The 20,377-nt window shown below is 38.6% G+C and overlaps 1 protein-coding gene across 1 annotated transcript; it reads right to left on the reverse strand.

The window, feature by feature from the left end:
- Window positions 1-454: 454 nt before the first annotated feature.
- LOC136877081 (uncharacterized) lies at window positions 455-16,591 on the reverse strand. Its single transcript, XM_067150899.2, has 4 exons — window positions 16,439-16,591; window positions 10,343-10,544; window positions 5,858-6,093; window positions 455-1,015 (listed from the first exon to the last, which is right to left on the reverse strand). The coding sequence occupies exons 1-3, from the start codon at window positions 16,562-16,564 to the stop codon at window positions 5,867-5,869; spliced, it is 555 nt and encodes a 184-aa protein (XP_067007000.2). The 5' UTR covers window positions 16,565-16,591; the 3' UTR covers window positions 455-1,015; window positions 5,858-5,866.
- Between the last annotated feature and the right edge of the window lie 3,786 nt (window positions 16,592-20,377).

The raw sequence follows: 20,377 nt of genomic DNA on the forward strand, positions 1-20,377 counted from the left end.
CTCCATATGAACACTTCGGAGAGGTTTGTAATTTAATCCAGGCTTTTGGTATGCAATCTGGTGATTAGAAATTGTATACTACCACCTGTCCTCTCCTCCAGGCAAACATTCTGATGGTGACATTTTTTTGACCAACAGGAGTCAAACAGGCTAACCATGGTGTCAGACCATATAGGCTTGATGCCATAATGATCATGGCCACCAGGCAGGCCCTGGAATTTTAAAAAAAATAATGCCATAATTAATTAAAATTAAATACAGTATTTGAAATCAAACCTCATTTAAATCAAAAAAACATGTTTTTTTAAGATTGGTTCTTCCCCAACCTTTGTATAAGGGGACCACCAAAATGTAGACTAATAATTTCTGTGTTTTCAAAACAATCACCAACACATTGCAAATATTATAAAGGAAGTGCATGACGTTTTAAAAGGAAAAACAATGAGAAAGAATATTTTTAAAATGTGAAGCAATTATTAATATTTTATTCTTAATAATAAGTTAACAAGATGTACAGTTCAAGTCTTCTTCCTCTTTTTCTATTTTATCATAAATGCATATAAATAAACTATGATACTTTCATAAAGCTTCTTAACGCATTCAGAAAAACAGTTTATCAATACGCCTACTCGATCTGCGCATAATGCCCTCATAACAATTATAATCTATAACTAAAACTAAATCTAAAACTGTGTGTAATGATTATCTTAGGAGAGCCACATGATTCAGCTGACAGTGAGGTCTGGACATTTAGCCAAAAGTTTTTTCAAGAGAATTCTGAGTATAAGGACATAGGAAAAACAATATTTTTATACACAGTATTCATTTGTTAACCAAGTACAGTACAATCTGAAATATTTTGCAAATAGCCAATCTAGTAGAAAGAAGAAAATTTAATTTGTTATTAGACATATATCCACGACATTTGACCACTGGAATAAATGCGACTTTTATGTACTAAAACTGTTCAGGTATTAGATGTTAACTTGTGACCTTGAGATGGTGGAATTTACATCTGAAACATAAGAAGCAGAAATTTCACTAAAGAATGAATTAAATACAGTTTTAATTCCAATTAGTACTAGAGTGCTGGCAGTACAACTAGATACACATCCTCTCAATTAGTACTACACTGCATCATAGTGCATGTTAATCACTACAATATATGAATATTATGCTCACAATGAATTTGTAATTGCATTTCAATAGAAATGGTGAACGTCACAGATTTCCTTTCCCTCTTCTTAACTTTTGTAGAGTTGTTGTCTACCTGTCAAAATAACTTGTCTCAAAAGTAAATAGTTTGTCTTCAGAATGCTACTTATTTTAGTTGGGGCAGAAGTAAGAATTTCATTCATTGTGTGACCAGAGGTGTGACTGCCTTCCTGCTCCAGCATTTTATGTCATGTGTATATTACATATTAATACATACTTGAGTTTAAAAAATGAGAATCAGGCAAGAGATATTCTTAAATTAGCCCCAGTGGAATTAATGGTCAGTTCATGATAAGTTTCAACATTTTACAATTAGCATAGATAAAGATCCAGAGTAGCTGCAAGGATTTAATGTTTCCACATACTTGCTGTAACCTTGAGAATGAAGTCCAAACAATGAGATGTATATTATGTCCTTGCCAATAGTCTAGCTAGATAACAGTTGTAACTGAGAAATCTCGTAAAACTCACGTGCGGCAAAATGTTCACACGCGACCAACTGTGTGACCTTAGCCATACTGACCAACAATGGGTTAAACACGATAGTTTTGTTTTGGTTTATGCTGTGTCAGTGATATACAGGATAGTTGTAAATTAATGTGCATCAATTTAAGGACTTACTCCTTCTTGAATTCTTCATCAATTTAACCCAACATAAATTTGGGAAAAATTAATGGAGGGAAGGCACAAGATTGTGAGTGTGGAGATGGTGAGAGCAGTTGGAGAGATGGGGATACAATGGATATATCGGGTGATGAGAGTTATATGGAAGGAAAAGAAGACACCAGAAGAGCAAATAATAATTGTAGCCTACCTATCTTTAAGAAGGGAGAGTAAAAACTAAGGGGAGTGACACAAGTACGTATGTGGAGTGGAAGTCAATGTTTATGGCCATCATGTTTTAAGTTGCCCTAAGAGTGCTGGTCAATTTTTCAAGACATTGTTCAGTTAATGACATTATCGAAAGAGCTTTTACATCTATTGATGTCCATTCTGTCCTGAAACTGAGTGGCATTAGTTGCACAGACGGAAAACGCCCTGATAGTCTGACTTTAGTCCCACGGAACAAAGGCAGATCTCTCCTGTGGGATGCCTCACACTTGCAAGGCTGCTGGTTCTGCTACAGAATTGGATGTGAGCAATAAAAGGATGAAATACAGAGCAGTGACAGACGACTACATCTTCGTGGCATTTGGAGTCAAAACGATGGGGATGTGGTGTCAAGAGGCTAAAAGTCTTGTTTCAAATATTGGCAAACAATTATTACCTACAATTACTGGAGACCCTTCTTCAACAGAATTCCTGAGGCAGTGGATAGGAATTGCTATCCAACAAGTAAATGCTGTCAGTGTTATGGGCTCATTTCTGGATAACGTTCCACTGGACAAAGGTTTCTATCTTACTTCTTAAACTTCAGAGCTGGCGCGAAGCACCAAAGTCAACAGCATAAATTTTCGTTTGAATTATGTGTCATTGTGCAAAGATTTTTGAAAAGGTTCTGGAGGGAAAGATTCAATGGCTGAGAGAAGAACAGTATGGCTTCAGACCAGGAAGGTCCACAGTAGATCTCATCTTTGCCGTTAAGACAGCTACAGGAACGGCATTATGAATATGGAAAAGATTTACTGATAGACCTTCTTGTATAGTGAAAAGGCATATAACAGTGTATGCAGAAACAAGATATGGAAGAGCCTGGAAAACAAAGGAGTTGGGACACAGACTGTATGGAGGGTATTTGTGTGAAAGTAGGAGGAGAGAGAACAAAATGGCTACTATACAACAAAAGAAACAAGAAAGTGCACTCTCACCATTACTTTTCACTGTAGAAGTAGATGATAAAATGACAAGAGTTGTAGAAGCAATGGGGGAAGAAACAAATGAAAGCTATAGTATAGGAAAATAGGAAGGAGGAATTCCAGGTGCAGTTCGATCCATGGGATGAAACAGTACAAGGAAATGGCATGAAATCCAGTATAAAGAGACCACAGGAGAATTAAAGAAATAAGTGAGTGGGGATGACAAGCTGATACATACATACATACATACATACATACATACATACATACATACATACATACATACATACATACATACATACATACATACATACTGTACCCGCTCAAAGCCTGAGTCCCAACCAGCATTTATCTCAGGGAGTGTTACGGTCCGAATCTATCACAACTAATAAACAATAAAAAAATTATATTTTGAGATATAAGATCTCAAACTAAATGTAAGGGCGCCATCCAATCAGTACTACAGGGTTGAACGGGACACTCTAATCTTTAACTTTAAGGCTCATCATAAAACACACAAATTATATATCTATATTCAGATCAAAGGGAAATTATGAAGGCTCCGCCCTAGGAATGGGGACGGATATTTAAACGGTCACCAAGGGTTTACTATTCTACAAGAACAAGAACCTGGAACTGTTTCCTTGCATATGCTAAAGGAGCATTTTATTCAAGTAAACAAATGAAATTTTACACACAATCAAAATCTGTTGACCCTTGATTTGCTGGTAATTTGGCAAATTATTCCTGAAAATGATCATGTCCCTTTGACTATCTATCTTTGAATTTATACGAGCCAGAAACGGCTCGTTTCACAATTAAGTTACATGATAAATTAATATGATTTCCTCCCCCTAACGATAGCAATCTACAAATATTTTAAAAGGTTACTCATCTCTGCCCTTGTAGTCTGCTAAAACCGGACGAGAAGCACAGGCCCCGTCCAGTCTTAGCCCTGCATCCTACTGGCTTTCATACCAGCTTGAAGAAGTAATCCAATGCACTTTTCAGATTTACACATTTTGAATTTAAAAAAATAAAATAACTGTTGCACTCTGGAATAATTTCCACCCTAAATTCTCCTCACAAATTTTACACTCTCGGCCTTGTATCTAGCCCACTTAATGTAGATATACATTCTTCATTCCTTTCACGGACACTAGGAACATGGGATACCTCGGGATCCCCTTTACAACGGCCCGTGCGCGCACTTGAATTTCCCGTCTCACGTTCGTGTAGCTGACCAGGTATCAGTTTAGAATCGACTGTTTACTAGGTGACATAAACACTCGTGACTGTTCTCACGTAACGCACTTCCTAATCTGTTGGTAGAATCTCACACTCCGTAAGTTATGCTTTACTGAGTCCTGTCTATTTGAAACACTTCATACTAGTATACTGCTCAAGACTGTAATATGAGCTACATCACGTCATGAATCACTGTACTATGTAACAATATAATACTTCGAACCCTACTCCTCGAGTAAGTACACACACGCGCCCCTGGCGTAATCACGGCTCGAACAAAATATCAGAAGTTGTCACGCACCCCAGGCATGGTATCAGCCCGAGCGCTTTGTCAAAAGTAGTTGTCAGTCCTTGTCCACGACCTCATATTTATACTTGTATCCCCTCTCTTCCAAGTTCAGGGGAGGTTATCTTAGGACGCGCAGTCCAGATATCTTCATACGACAATCTGCGGTTCGGCCCGTGGCTTAAATATGATATCCAATGATGTAATTATGTTCTCAAAGGCTCTATACCAATTCTCAACTATTATCGTTCGCTGGTAATGGATATATTTGCGAATTTAGCTGCCGTATCCTGGCCTGGGATTTCGCGCTCTATTGTGGCGTCCTATGTCTCCAGCCAATCATCGGATAGCATTCATTAATTCTCAGAATTACACCATGCAATCTCCCGCAATTATTAACTTTTTATAAGTTTTATAATATAGTAAGGCTCCTAAATTCCACCTTATTCTGAATTGATAACTCACTCCCTTCTATCAGTTTAATCCGCGGAGTTAGCCTCGCTAGTGCTTCTTACAATACGAAGTTGTCGCCTTGCTTTGGTCAAGTGAATTTTTCCATTGGTCCACCTAAACCATGGGACCGGGAAGGCTCATATTTTTTTCTTCCAGTGCCAACCCCGCGTTCAACTCCCACTAGTACATGGAGATACCCTGCCATCATTTCTCAGAAATTTGCACCCGGCTCCTTGCGCTGTTACCACTACCTATTCTGCCCGGGGCTATGAAGACTTTCCGCAACTTGTCAACAACTCGTGCCTTTCTCTTTCCCCCTTCGTCACAATTTCTGAGAATTCTAATTCTGCCGTTCATTGTGTTTGTTAATCTCAGTGGAGACAATAGTCTGTGCATGTTTCACCATACCATCTCGGCCTGGCCTGCTCTTACTGTATGTACAGTAAGATATTCTTTATTCTGAAAATGAAATATATATTCCTCAATAATTCATCATAATTGCATGACGCTTATCACACCCCCACCAGGGCGCAATACATACATACATACATACATGCTCCTTATCTTTGAATCATTACAAACTGAGTCTAACCATCATTGCCTTGGTTTCCTATTTTCTCACCAGGCAAATGCTGGGGCTGTACCTTAATTAAGGCTATGGTCACTTCCTTCTGTCTCCCATCCCTTTCCTATCCTATCATTGCCATAAGACCTATCTGTGTCGGTGCAACGTAAAGCAAATTGTAAAAAGTAAAAACAAAATATCTGGGTTTTATTGAAGAAATTATCCTGAAAGACTGCTGCTTTATGAGAGAAGTTTTCTTCTACATTGGTATTAATGTTGTATATTGTATCTTACCACCAGGAGTTACTCTTCTGAACTTCTACAGTGCATAGTCTCTTCACGTACAGCCGAAGAAACATAGGCTATTTCGGCACCATTTAGCCTCTGATGTATACCATCTAACTGATCTACGTCCATCTCTCGTTGTCGTCCAAAAACACCTGTCCACTGGTATTCAAATGAGCGGAAACAGGATGACAAGACTAGACTTGAGTTGGTCAAGTCTACGACTACAGTTGTCAGGCCAACATCTAGAACAAAGAAATACTTGTATGTATCAGATATTCCAGTTGGGAAGAAGGCAGTGGTAGTCACTTGATATCAAGTTCACTTACAAGCATGTAAAAAGAGAGGATATTTAACTTAAGGTGATAGACTTTGTACACATCAAGCCATTATTAAATGACAGTGTGTGGAAAGTTAAAAGGAGATGGTTTCACATAGTAAATAGGAAGAACAGGTATCAAATTTAAAAAAAAAAGACTTGCAGTCAGCAAAGGCTGTACAAGAATGATAATGTAAGATTTTCTTACACTGTTCTACGTTGAGTGCAGTTTGAGAACAAATAATGAACTTAGCAACATCGCACAGTACCTACCTGCCATCTTACTCTGCTATACACAATGGACAAGCCAGGCAAGCAGAGCCACTGCATGTTAAATGCACCACTGCCAACTCCTCACCCTCAACACAATGTTAACATGCTACAAGTATATCTTCAAAACTACACCTCATAGTGCATTAAGTTTTCTTTTCAGAGAAGTTTCATGGCCCTTTGGCATGCTCCACCATTTACAGGATACTCTGTATACAATGAAGTTGCAACAGCAGGATGTATCCGATGGGTATCACATCTGGGGAATGCATAGAGCATAATAGACAATGATGCGGTTAGTTGTTCAACTGAGTGGCACAGCACATGCACCAATGGCGACACCAATAAGACTTGCAGTCAGCAAAAGGCTATACAGGATGTCTGTTAAGTAGTTAGAGAGTCGCTGAAGTAGTATTCTGTTTCCCCATTGTTCATGTGTACAGACGGAGTTAGCATGCTGCGTCCAAGAACACTACAACCATAATAACAGGTTTCTACGAGGATAATCCCAAAAATAAGGTCTCCTGTTTTTTATAAATACAGAACTCTGTTCGTGTGGCTGTTGGTCACAATATTGTGAAGAGTGTTTCCCATGCTCATATATAAACATGCGCACGCCACGCTGAGGCACTCAGTCTTGGCTTGGCAGCCATTGAGATGGAACTCCCGTTCGATGTCACCGCCAAGTGCGCAGTGCGTGCAGTTATTCGGTTTTTGAACGCAAAAGGCACTGAACCAATTAAAATCCATCGCCAACTGATGGAAGTGTATGGTGGGTGAGTCATGCATGGATGTCAAAAATGTTCGTAAGTGGTGTAGAGAGTTTGCAGCTGGTCGGACTGAAATTCACGATGAACAAAGGAGTGAGAGACCGTCAATTTCTGTCGAGACAGTCGTGAAGGTTGAGCAAATCATGCGTGAAGATCGGCGGATCACCCTGGATGATCTCTGCACTTTGGTTCCTGAGGTTTCCCGAAGTGCCGCTCATAGAATTTTAACGTAAAAGTTGAAATACCGGAAGGTGTGCGCAAGATGGGTGCCACGCATGCTGACTGAAGACCATATGCGGCGAGTTGATTCTTCCTGCGCATTTCTTCAACGCTTTGCAGCCGAACAGGGCAATTTTTTAGACTCAATTGTGATGGGTGACGAAACCTGGGTGTTCCACTTTACACCTGAGACCAAGCAACAATCACGCCAGTGGCGGCATCCCTCTTCGCCAAAGCCATGGAAATTCAAGCAAAGACAGTCTGCCGGTAAAGTCATGACAACTGTTTTGGGATCGAAAAGGGGTATTGTTGGTCGACTTTATGCCCACTGGGACCACAATTAACGCCGACAGGTACTGTGAGACCCTGAAAAAACTCAAAACGGGCAATTCAGATCCAAAGAAGAGGAATGTTGGGCAAGGGCATAAAAATTCTCCAAGACAACGCTCGCCCGGACATTGCCCTGCAAACTGTTGCTCTCCTGCAACAGTTTCAGTGGAACATCATCACCCACCTACACTATAGTCCCGACTTGGCGCTCAGTGACTTTTCACTTGCTCCCTAAGTTGAAAAAACATTTGGCTGAAAAGCGATTCAGCACCGACGACGAGGTGAAAGATGAGGTTCACAACTTCCTGAAGAGCATGGCAATGAGCTGGTATGACATGGGCATACAAAAACTGTCACAGCGTCTACAAAAATGCATTGACTGAAATGGTGATTATCTAGAAAAATAACTAAATGTTCCAGCTGTAAAATCATGTAAACCATTGTAGAAATAAACAGGTCGATGTATTTATAAAAAATAGGTATATAGGTAATTAGAATATATTAACCAGTGAATGTGCCTATCAATTTGAGGTTATAAATGTTTACATGCGATACTGATAAAAGTAGTGAACTGGCAATACAAGAAAACATCGCAGTTTTTGAAGTTCTGGCTGAAGTGCTTTGTTTACTGCCCTAGGAAAGGAAGAAGAATGCTGAATGTAGACTATTGTGTTTAATAAAATGAACTAAGGGAATAATTAATAATGTTATTGTCTTTGCGTTCCACTAACTACTTTTAGGATTCTCGAATACGCCAAGATGTCAGAATTTTGTCTTGCAGGAGGTTTTGAACATGTTGATAAACCTACTGACACGATGCTGATGTATTTCAGCAGCTTCAAATACCACAGGAGTGAGCTGGAATCGAACCCGCCAACTTCAGCTCAAGAAGCCAGCGCTCTACCGCCTGAGCTACTTAGCACAGCATGTTAATGAGATTACCGATCTTTGTTTAAATTTCACATGATGCAGTTACCCAACTGTTTTTAAGAAAATGTTTATAAGGACACATGAAGTACCGGTACATCAACAAGTGTAAAAAGTTATAACCCACACAGTCATGTAAAGGACGTGCAAACAGCGGTTATGTTAATAATATTTTGGTATAATGATAACAGTTAGTAGTATTTGTTACCACGATTTGATAATAATCATGACTACTAATACTTTATAATACCAATATAATGGTCTGTTATTGGACATTGGACTTTTGTGAAAGGTATTTTATATCACAGCATGTAAATAATTACAACCACCATTCAAAACCACAGGGTAGACACAGCTGCTAGCCATCTCGAAAACGTATCTGTTTACTATTTTCTGATGAACTTCCATCATCTTTCAGGATTTCAGTGTAATCAGGAACCTTTAAACTATCATCTCTGTCAATAATATCCTCATATTCAGTGTATTGTTTACCATAAATGAGATTTTCTTTAGAAGAAAGCAGTCTTCAAGAACATGGACCACCATCTTGTAAATATGGGTTGTGATTGTTTACTGCAAAGACATGTGGCTTGTTATGAAAATGAAGCTGAATTTGTGCTACCAGATCTCATTAAATCAACTTCTTGAATAAAAAGAAACTTCATGTTAGATATAACCGTTTGCAACAAAGAACTGTATGTATGTATGTTCCTCTTCAGCCCTAAGGCTGGTTGGATCCTCAACAGCTCCGTCATCAGCTGTCGTTGATGGCCTAGGCATTACTGAAGAGGCGTACTAGGGAAATGAGGAGCGAGGTAGTTTCCCGTTGCTTTCCTCACCGAGCCAGAAGTTGCAATTACATATCAGTCTGCCAAGCGTGTTGAACTGCATGCACCAACTGACCCTATGAGCAATATTTTCACACCATTCATAGCAGGGACTGGCTGCAGAAGGAATGGTATAACTACAGTAGCATCGCTTATACCTCAGTCACTTTCATTATTGTCAAAGCCAAGGATAAGACAGAGACAGATCAATGAAAGTAACAAAATTGCTCTAGCCCATACCAGAAGACATAGTGCACTGTAAAAACTACGTCCTGCCAGCAAAGGCATACAAAGAACTGAAAATTTCAAAATGTAAGGGTTATCACTTTTTACTCCTGAAGTCTTCATTTTAACATTTATTTATTGTCTGTTGTTGCCTTCTGATTAAAGAAAATTTTAAAAATCTGTTCAAGAGAAAAAGAATTCTGTCTATTCTTCTAAAAATGCAGATAAAAGTGAGGGGGGAGGGGAGGTCCTGAAGCATGAAATAGAAGGGAAAATGTGGCAACATGTAGTAATCTCACAAAAAGGGTGCAAAAGGAGCAACAAATTGAGTTTATTGTGCTTCATTCCATGTCCCCAAATACACTATTCATAACCAATGACGAGTTTAAACAACGTAAAACAATATTGTACATACGTACACAGTCAATATAAGTGGTCTGACATAATTTGAGGATGTTCTTATAGAACAAAACATTTCACTACGTTAATAATAAACTGTTTTCTTTTTCAGGCATGTACTAGTGTTTCTTGTACTTGACAGACTAAAAAACTTGTGAGTTTATAGTATAAGAATAAACAATTTTGAAGTCATTGTTATCAGACATACCTGGCTCATCCCAGACAGAAGGAGAGATAGCGGCAAGGGTGAAGTTCTCAAACTCTATCCCTCCGTTTGGCTGAGGGAAGGAGAAGCCACTCTTCACTAAATTCTGAGTAGTGTTTCCAGACAAAATGATCCCTGAACAGCGGCGGGGATTGGGGTTGGGCAGCAGTTGGATAGTCTCCACCAGGAACCATGTTCCTATGAGCTAAGAACACATCAGAAACATGTTCAACACTTCCCTGTCTGAGTTATTCCAATACTCTGTCTAGTACAAGAAACTACTTTGCTACTTACACTGGATGCAGATGATAAATTAAATTAAAGCAAAAGCTTAGGTCAAATGCCTTACTGTATCTACTGCTTGCAAGTAAGAAATAAAAAAATCTTACTCTTCAGACACAGGGGTCTTGACATAAAAGTAGATTAACTAAAAAAATTAAGATGGAAGATTTTATATTTGAACGTTTTTATTCTCTCCAGAGCAAATATATAATTTTACACAAATGCACAATGGAAGATGAGCATAAATACATTCATTCTGTTTTCTTCTTTTGTTATTTCATTTTGTGTGTTAATAAGTTTTGTCCTAAATTTATTTTTCTTGACAAAGTAAGACAACTTTCTTCATTCTGGGTTATTTTATATAATTTTTCCTTTAATATGGTTTTTTTAACTATGTAACATGTAGTATTATACTGTGTATGTAATATACTGAGTGGCCAAAAGTCATGGGAAGACACTGAATGTGGTGTTAATAATGAGTTGCTCCTGCACAAGCCCTCAAAACAGCAGCAATACGGTGAGACATTGACTCTACAAGGTGTTGGAATCATTCTGGAGGGATCTGGACCCACGCATCTTGTACTACTACCCACAATTGGTCTTATGTGGTTGGTGCGGGGTTCATGGAGCGTACACCAGCATTGACAGCATTCCATAAGTGCTTGACTGGATTAAGATCAGGGGATCTAGAGGGCCAATCCATGGTCGTAACTTCACTGGAGGGGTCTTCCAATCACCTGCCTGCCACCACAGAGCGGTGACATGGGATATTGTCCTGCTGAAACATGGCATCTGCATTAGGGTATTCTAGGGCCAGAAAAGGATGCAAATGGTCTGAAAGAAAGTCCACATAACGTGCACCTGTCAGCACTCCCTGCAGCCGGACACTGGGGCTTAACTGCGACCATGAGAGCGCTGCCCAGACCAGAATTGAACCAACTCTCGTCTGGACACAACCTTTTGACACGCAGGATCTGTAGCTTCATGGGGCATACGTCACACTCTCACGTGCCCATCAGCTCGATACGACTGGAACCGGGATTCATCGGACCATACCACCACATGCCACCACTGTTCCACTGTCCACTGTCAATGTTCATGGGCCCATGCACGTTGCTGAGCTCTGTGTTGAGTTGTCAGCAAATAGACAGGAGTTGGTCATCGGCTGGTGAAGCCTATGCAGTGCAGATGCCTCCTTACAGCCCTGGAAGAAGTGGGTTCGTGACTCCCAACATTCAACTTTGGCTGTGATCTGACTCACAGTACCCCTTCAAGTGCCCAGTATGGTTCTACGGAGGCGACATAATGTTCGTCCATTAAACACCTGTGGTCTTCTCATGTGGCGGTTTACGCGATATTGAAGAGCCACCCTCTACACTGTTGACCTCGGAAACCTGAATTTGCATGCAATCTCCACACGTACGCCGACGATCATCTCATATTCAAAGTCGGTTAACTCGTGACGTGTTGCCATCTTCAAGACGCTGGTGCCTGAGACAGACTGCTCAGCTATGCTGCAGCTAGCCACAATGCTCAGGGCTCATACATGACACATTTTCTAATGGAACACCCCTTCCCGTGACTTTTGGCCACTAAGTGTATGTGCAATGTATTGTTAAACTGTTCGGCAGAACAGATGCTTCATAGCCTGAGCCATGCCATGAAAACATGAAGAAAATAATAATAATAATTATTATATTTATTATTATTATTATTTGCAATTATATTATGAGCCTTGCTACAAATAACTTTACCATGCTTCCTTTCACTTGACTGTGACATTGTAGATGACTCCTCTACTAACAAAGAGTGACTAATTTAATTTCCTTTCAGACTCAAACAGTAAGATGTCACAGAGAAAACAAAAAATTAGAGCAACATGCAGTCGCTGCTTGGGAAAAAACAGTATTTGTTATCTGCACTTATGGGCTACTTAATGACAAAAAGCAGTCGACATTGAGTTGTCATGTTTCAGTTATACAGGTATTAGAATTTATTTGAGTGAAAAGAATTTTGGGGTGGGTTCCTTCCTGAAAACCCCCACTTATCTACGCCAATCATAAGACATTATACGTGACCCGTTGTGTGGAAACGGACCCTCAGTTGGTAATGGAAATTTTACAGCAGAGCTGAACAAAAATGTTTGTGGTATAAAAATTGCATTTCTATATTTTGACTTCTTGTGCTACTGTGAATCTTAATAAACTAAGTTACACAGCAGTTCGAATCTTCACCACTCAATGCCATCAAAATTTTGTACAAATAGTGAAAGTTGTAATTGAGTTTTTCTCAAAATACAGTTTTCTTGTAGACATGATAATAATATTTTGGCATTTTGCTGTGTTGGAAAACAAAGTGAAATTCTTTACATTTTTCAGAGATCTCAGACAATAAAGTGGAGAGTCACACAGTCAAATAGATATGAAGCTCAGCTCAACCTAGACTGAGGACTGGAAGAGGGTTTTCTCAGATTAATGAGATAAAATGAGAAGGTGTCTGATGTAATAGAGCTGAGGAAGTTGTTGTGCTGACCATGATGTACCAGTATCTTGCTGTGCAGCAGGTGAGCAGGTGAAGGCCCTAATGGATGCTGTGTTTAGCCATAAAATAAGCTCAAAATGTCTAATTATTCCCTTTTTGCAAGGGATATATTTTTTTTTACAAATTGGATACTTGTAAGGAGTATGATTTTGCATTGTAAAAACTGTTAAAAAATATTCTCCTCTGTTGAAATATATCATTGTGTTAATTGTGCTTTGAATGTAATCAACACAAGGAATATCTTTCAAAACCATAATGCAAAATGTTATCAGACATGAGACAAATGAATTGTTGCTCTGAACCATTTTGATGTTATACCCAAACCGAGTAATTCACTATGAATTTTAAAGAGATTACCATCTTTAATGAAAGACATTTCTCAACTTGCAATTTAAGTAACAGAATTATGTGTTTTCATAACATAACACACAGGTGAATTGGGAACATGTAACAGATACTATAATTTTTGGACTGATACTTTCATGGCCCGTAATTGTAGACATGATATAAGCATTTGCGTTTTTGCCATGTCAAGAAAACAAGGCTAAATTCTTTATGTTTCGCAGAGAACTTTGCTCCGTGTATTCAGAAGAAAATCTCGACTGTTCACGAGGAATTATTATTTATAAGTTTCATTACCGTATTGATTGGATGCACTATACAGACAAGAAATGTGTTCCACCTATCAATACTTTATTTATTATAAACGGATTCACATCAGTACTGGTTTCGGCCTTCCACAGCCATCATCAGCTGGTATATTACAATACTGTAGCCATTAGACTATTGTCACAAAGATGTTATTATGATTAGATCATCTGGATGTCTAATGGGGTTAAAAATAAAATATGTTGTAGTAATGTTTTGTCTATGTGGGGTTAAAATAGTATCTATGATCAATGTGGCAGTGAAGGCTATAAACTAAAACTTATTAAGTGTACATTAGACATATTGAGCACATTAAACATATTAAAATACATAAAGCACAGTATAAAACACTTGATAAGTTTAAACTTGATAAGTTTAAACACTCTTACGACAGGCAGGGGTACTCTGTGTACCCCACCCACACGGGGTAGAGAGAGAGAAAAAGAAGGGATCCGTCACTTTGAAAAATGAAGTAACGGACGTGTATTATATTATATTATATTATATTATATTATATTATATTATATTATATTATATTATATTATATTATATTATATTATATTATATTATATTAAAAAGATAGTATTTTAACAGAGTAATTTAAATTCAAACTTTATCTGCGTCATGATAGAACATGTCTTCCAGAACGTGCAGGGGTGGCTTTCTGCATTTTCACTCACTTCTGTGCGTGTACAGTATGCTTGATATTTGCTAAGTTTGAATGAAATCGTAATTCTTTTGTATTCAGCGTTTTAAGGAATGCCACAATATCACATAGCAGGCAGTGTGCGGAGAAGCAGAATTCGCGAACGCTGGTGATGCTGACAGTTGGCCAAGAAGCTCGTATAACCAATTCGTACGTACCGAACAATATAGTCACCCCCTGTGCGTAGGGGACGCAGACGAAGAATACACCACCTCCTGCAGGTGGGGGATGCAGATGAAGAATACACCCATGGTATCCCTTGCCTGTCATAAGAGGTGACTAAAAGGGGCCCATGGGCTCTCAACTTGGGAGCATGGGTTGTCAACCATGGGGCCCTTAGCTGAGTCTTGGCATTGCTTCCACTTACTCATGCCAGCGTCATCACTTTCATCTATCCTGTCTGACCTCTCTTGGTCAACTGTTGTTCTTTTCTGACCCGATGGTATTAGAGCATTCGAGGCCTAGGGAGTCTTTCTTTTTCATGCCCTTCGTGACCCTTGTCTTTCTACGTCCGTTACTTCATTTTTCAAAGTGATGGATCCCTTCTTTTTCTCTCTCTCTCTACCCCGTGTGGGTGGGGTACACAGACTAAGAATACACCCACAGTATCTCCCGCCTGTCATAAGAAGTGACTAAAAGGGACAACCAAGGGATGATTGTATTAGACCCATAGAACTACCTTTGATTAGTACCTTCACGTGGGGAACACCATGGGCTGACTTTACTTGCGAGTAGTACCACTATGTTGGGTACACAACAGCTTTGTGATTCGTAGCAGCAGAGTGGGTTCACTGTAGGTTTACAGTACCTGTGATTAGTACTGCTATATGAGCGACACCGTGGGTCCATGTTGCCTGTGATTAGTACCCATAATGTGAGGAACCCCATTGGTTTGCACTGCCTATGAGTAGTACCATTATGTGAGAAACACTATAGGTCTGCGTTACCTGTGTGACGTACAATACTTGGAAGTAGTACCATAATGTGTGGACGGAAGAACAAAGACAGGCTGCTAGAGGAAGGATGCTAAAGTTTTGGGCTGTGAAGAAGGCTTCCAGAAACATGTAACTGTTACCTGATGTGGTCTCTAATGGCCATAAACGAAAAAAAAAAAACCATTTAGTACATTGCAAGAATACATTAACATGTTTAAGCCTTACCAAATGGATTTATTTCCAATGTACTACATAGAAATATTTTTTTACAAATATAATATTTATTTTAATGTATTTTAATTAATTTCATTTTATGCACAGTATTTGCAACTCTTAGAAAATATAAACATTAGGATGAATCCCAAGCAAGCTTGTGTGTGGTCTTGTATACCTGAGATACACAGGGTCATGGCTATTAACTGTAGATGTGTACATGACTAGACAGTTTCATGAGGTAATATATTTTATATAAAGGGATATAATTTATTTTTATGTGTGGCTTAGAGCTACTAGCACCACCTTCATTTAAGGTTATTCTAATAGTACAGCAATCTAAGGCAATTGGAAAGGAATTAACTTATTAACTTATTAAGTGAAAATATACTGGATAGGTCAAATCTACATGAGGAAGCAAGGTGTTAACACATTCTTTTAGTTTTGGTTCAGTCCTCATCTTTGCTATTCCTGGAGATACAGGAGCCTATTAAAACAATTTTACAGAACTCAACTTTCAGTGTACATGCATCAATATCTCTTTCTTTCTGCAGCCTACAATTAATAGATTCTCAGACCAGGTAAAGTATTGAATGAGCAGATAAAAAACAACAGATAAACATGAGAGAGTGAATGAACAATTAAATAAACAAACATGAGAGAATAAATAAATAAATAAATAAATAAATAAATAAATAAATAAATAAATAAATAAATAAATAAATAAACATGAGAATGAATGAAAGAATAGAAATCTAAAATGGGAGTACTCACTGCATTCACAGTCACTCCTTCCAGAGGGGTAATGGCATTACAAGGCCAGGCAGTAGAATTAAGCTCTTCTCCAGCTATAATAACTCCACAACAAACCAGGACTATCCACCCTAGAGAGAACGCCATAACTGAATGTTGATAAAGTGTGACCTTTGTCAGTGAATTATCACTTCATGCAGGTCAAAGGCACTTAACACAACAGATGTTGGACATATTACTACATCAATTCAAGAGATAAGAATATTGTCAGATCTTGTCATGTTCTAGTATTTATTATAAGCAGTTATAATCAGCTCTCACAGAATACACAGATATATTTCTTGTCAGAAAAGAATATTAATGTCCTTTTTCCTAAACTCTAGCCATGTTCACGGTCTAAGGTTGAAACTCCAATAATCACAACCAGTCAGGGTAATTAATATTACTTCACTTGCTCATGAGGCCACAGAGATCCCAGCTGGGTCTAACATGGTTTCTACTTGGATCAGACCTCTCGACTTCTCTTGGTTGACACTTGCTTCCCCTTCCCTTTGTTCTTTGAGGAATAAGAACTACTCCTATTCCTCCTTCACTTAATGTTTCAAGACACTCTGTGGGTCATGGGTAGAGGCGTAGAATACACCTATAGTATCCCCTGCCTGTCATAAAATGTGGCTAAAAGGAGTGGGTGTGCAGGCTGATAATCATGGGTCCCCTTGCTGAGTCCAGCTTAGCTTCCACTTGCTTGTGTCAGATTCCTTGCTTTCACCTTCCCTATCTGACCACCCTTGGCCAACTCTCGTTCTCTACCAACCCTACAGTGCTTCGTTTCTGAGGCCTCAAGGTGCCCTGCATTTTCACATCCTTCATGGCCCTTCCTTTTCATTTGCTGATATATTCATTTTTCAAAGGACTGGACCTCTTATTTTCCCCCCTCTGATTAGAGTTAAGAGAGGACGTTTTTCCAGTTGTACTTTCTCTTAAAACAACAATTGTTCAAGCCCCACTGTTGGCAGCCCTAAAGATGGTTTTCCATGGTTTCCCATTTTCACATCAGGCAAATGCTGGGGCTGTACCTTAATTAAGGCCACGACCACTTCCTTCCTATTCCTAGGCCTTTCCTATCCCATCATCGCCATAAGACCTACCTGTGTCGGTGCGACGTAAAGCAAATACCAAAAAAAAAAACAATTGCCATCATCAATGTTCCAAGAAGTTGAAAATTGAAATAAAAGTCACTGTTTCTTGTTAGGATGAATTCAATCATGTTTGCCAACTTCTTACTTGAATTACTTCTAAATACTTGTAGTTCAAGAATGTGGTTAGTATTTTTTCTTAGGAATCTACAGATGGTTTCACCCCTTCCTAAAGATACTTTACCATTGGCCTCAGTGGCTAAAGGCAATGCCTTGTCTATGCAACCATTCTTCTCTGTCCTCAGCTCATTTCATTTCAAAATAAGAACCATAATGAAGACTCTGTGCCAAGCCTTGAAGGAATTTTTTCCTCGGTCATCCTCGGTCTTTCTTCCCCATTATTTTTCCTTCCAGCAGATTGGTATTTAAAAAAAGTATTATGTCACAAGATGTGGCCAGTGAATTCAGCTCCTCTTCTCTGTATTGTTAACATCAGTTCTCTCTTCTCTTGAATTTCTTGCATCTGATCTAAAATGTGTTAATTGACAAGATTTGTTCCTTCTCAAAGATAACACAGAATGTTATCCCTTTCAGTTGTAATACATATCTTAGTGGTGCAATAGTTTCCGATAAAGAAAAGGAAGAACAAATGTTTCAGATCTTCATTTTGTTTGTCAATATATAGGATTCAAATAGCTATTAATTCCACATGAGGTATTATGGTAAAATTTATCATTTTTAAGAAAAGAATTGAAATGATCTAAGAATAAATTAAATTTTCCAGAATGTTTGAATGGGGATATTTGACTCTTCATTCTATTCGTCATTGCTTCAGTCAAGTAGAATTCAGTACAAATATCATTCCTTTTGACCAATCTTTCATCCAAGAGTTTCTTCCAATGGTCTGTATAAGGTAGAGCTCAGACTGGTAGGGTTGTTGTGTTACCAGCTACAAACTACTTCTATTAGGAAGATGAATGAACTGAATTTGTTTTCTCCTTCTTCCTAGTCAAAAAAGAAAGAATGAGGTGAAGAGTACTAATGTTGATGAATCTTCTTTTTCTGTGCCATCACCTCACAGAAGGTTGACAATCATCATCATTTTAATAATTTAATAGAGCACACAATTTGTGTATATAAAGCGATTACATATCATTTAAGCATAAGTCTGTTACAGGCCTATTTCGCTTAGAGCATTCCACAACATGGTAACGAGGACAAGTCAAATCACACAGCGTACACACACAACTATTGTCAGGTTCATGAAAGATCTTAGTTTTGCAGAGTTTATAGTGGTATCCATGAATTGCCATAGAATTGACAAAATGTCGGAGATCCTGGTTTGTACTGGTCCAAGTTCTATTCGTCATTGCTTCAGTCGAGTAGAATTCAGTACAAATATCATTCCTTTTGGCCAATCATTCATCCAAGAGTTTCTTCCAATGGTCTGTATAAGGTAGAGCGAGCTTGAATCTCAAATCTTCAATTAAAAAAGGCTCCTTTGGAAGTTCATAAACCAGTCTTGATCTAATAAATCTGGACACACAGAGGGTTGTCTTTAAGAATCAGGCTTTGATTTTTTCTAGAGTGTGTAGGTCATTCTTTGTTAGCTTATCCCAAATGATTTCCAGTCCATATGTTAAAATAGGAATATTTTTGCGTCAAACAAGATCATGGCTGTCTTAAGAGATAATCTATTTAAATTCTTGATGTCAAATATTGCTGTCATAGCTGCCATAGCACATAGCCTAATATGAAGCCTATAGAAGTTTACTATCGTCTGCATCATCAAGCCCAGATATTTAAAACTGTTTACGTTGTTTAATGTCTTCGCTTTATAAGTCACTTTGCCACTTGATGGTATTCGTCCTCCCTTCCTGAAAATCATGTAAACAGTCTTTTCAATGTTCACTTGCAATTCATTTGTATCTGTCCACTTCTCCAGTGCATCCAAGTGCTTTTTTTAGCTCTTTAACATCGTGTGATCCTAGAACCATATCATCAACATATAAATACATGGTTACTTTGTTCGACACCTCTTTCATTGTTCAGAACTAACTAAAGGAGAGTATGATATTGCAAATCATCATTTTACAGTTCCAGTTTCCCAGGTACTGTTGGCCAGCCTCTTCCACTCTGTCTTATTGAGATATGTTCTGTTGTTAATGACGACTTCCAGTGTCCTTCCCCGATCTGCAAGTTCCATCTTTACAATATCTATCCAGTGGGTTCTTGGTCTTCCCACCATCAGCTTTCCTGCCACAATGTCTCTCCAAATTAACATAAGCTGTCCTTGTTGGCTCCATCCTCATTACATGCCCAAACCATCACAATCTGGAAGTGCTGAACCGATCTAGCAATGATGTCTCAATCCCAGCTTTCTTTCTCACCATGTGATTTTAAATCCAGTGGAGGTAAGCTACAGAAGAAAACCAACCGAAAGTCAAGATCACCAAAGATTCATCTCTACGCAGACAGTCAAGGGCGGGGTATGGCAGAAGGCATCAAGGATGAGCTGCAGAATCCAGAGACTGAGGTTTTAGGACTAATGAAACCAGGTGCCAAAACTGAAGACGTCCTTTCAAGTTGTGATCCTGTGTTAGAGAAGGACAATTATGTGGTGATTGTGAGTGATACAAATGACATTGCTGCAAATGAAGGTGAGGAATTAATTACGACTCTCAGAGGTAAGATTTCTAAACTACCTGACTCAAAAGTAATTGTAGTAAATGTGCCACCCAGGTTTGACCTTTTAGAGGACTCATGTGTGAACAAAGCTGTACATGATGTAAATATAAAAATCAAGAGATTAAGTAAGAGTTTT

This window comes from Anabrus simplex, chromosome 7 (genome assembly GCF_040414725.1).
Source record: "Anabrus simplex isolate iqAnaSimp1 chromosome 7, ASM4041472v1, whole genome shotgun sequence".
Classification (NCBI taxonomy): Eukaryota; Metazoa; Arthropoda; class Insecta; order Orthoptera; family Tettigoniidae; genus Anabrus; species Anabrus simplex.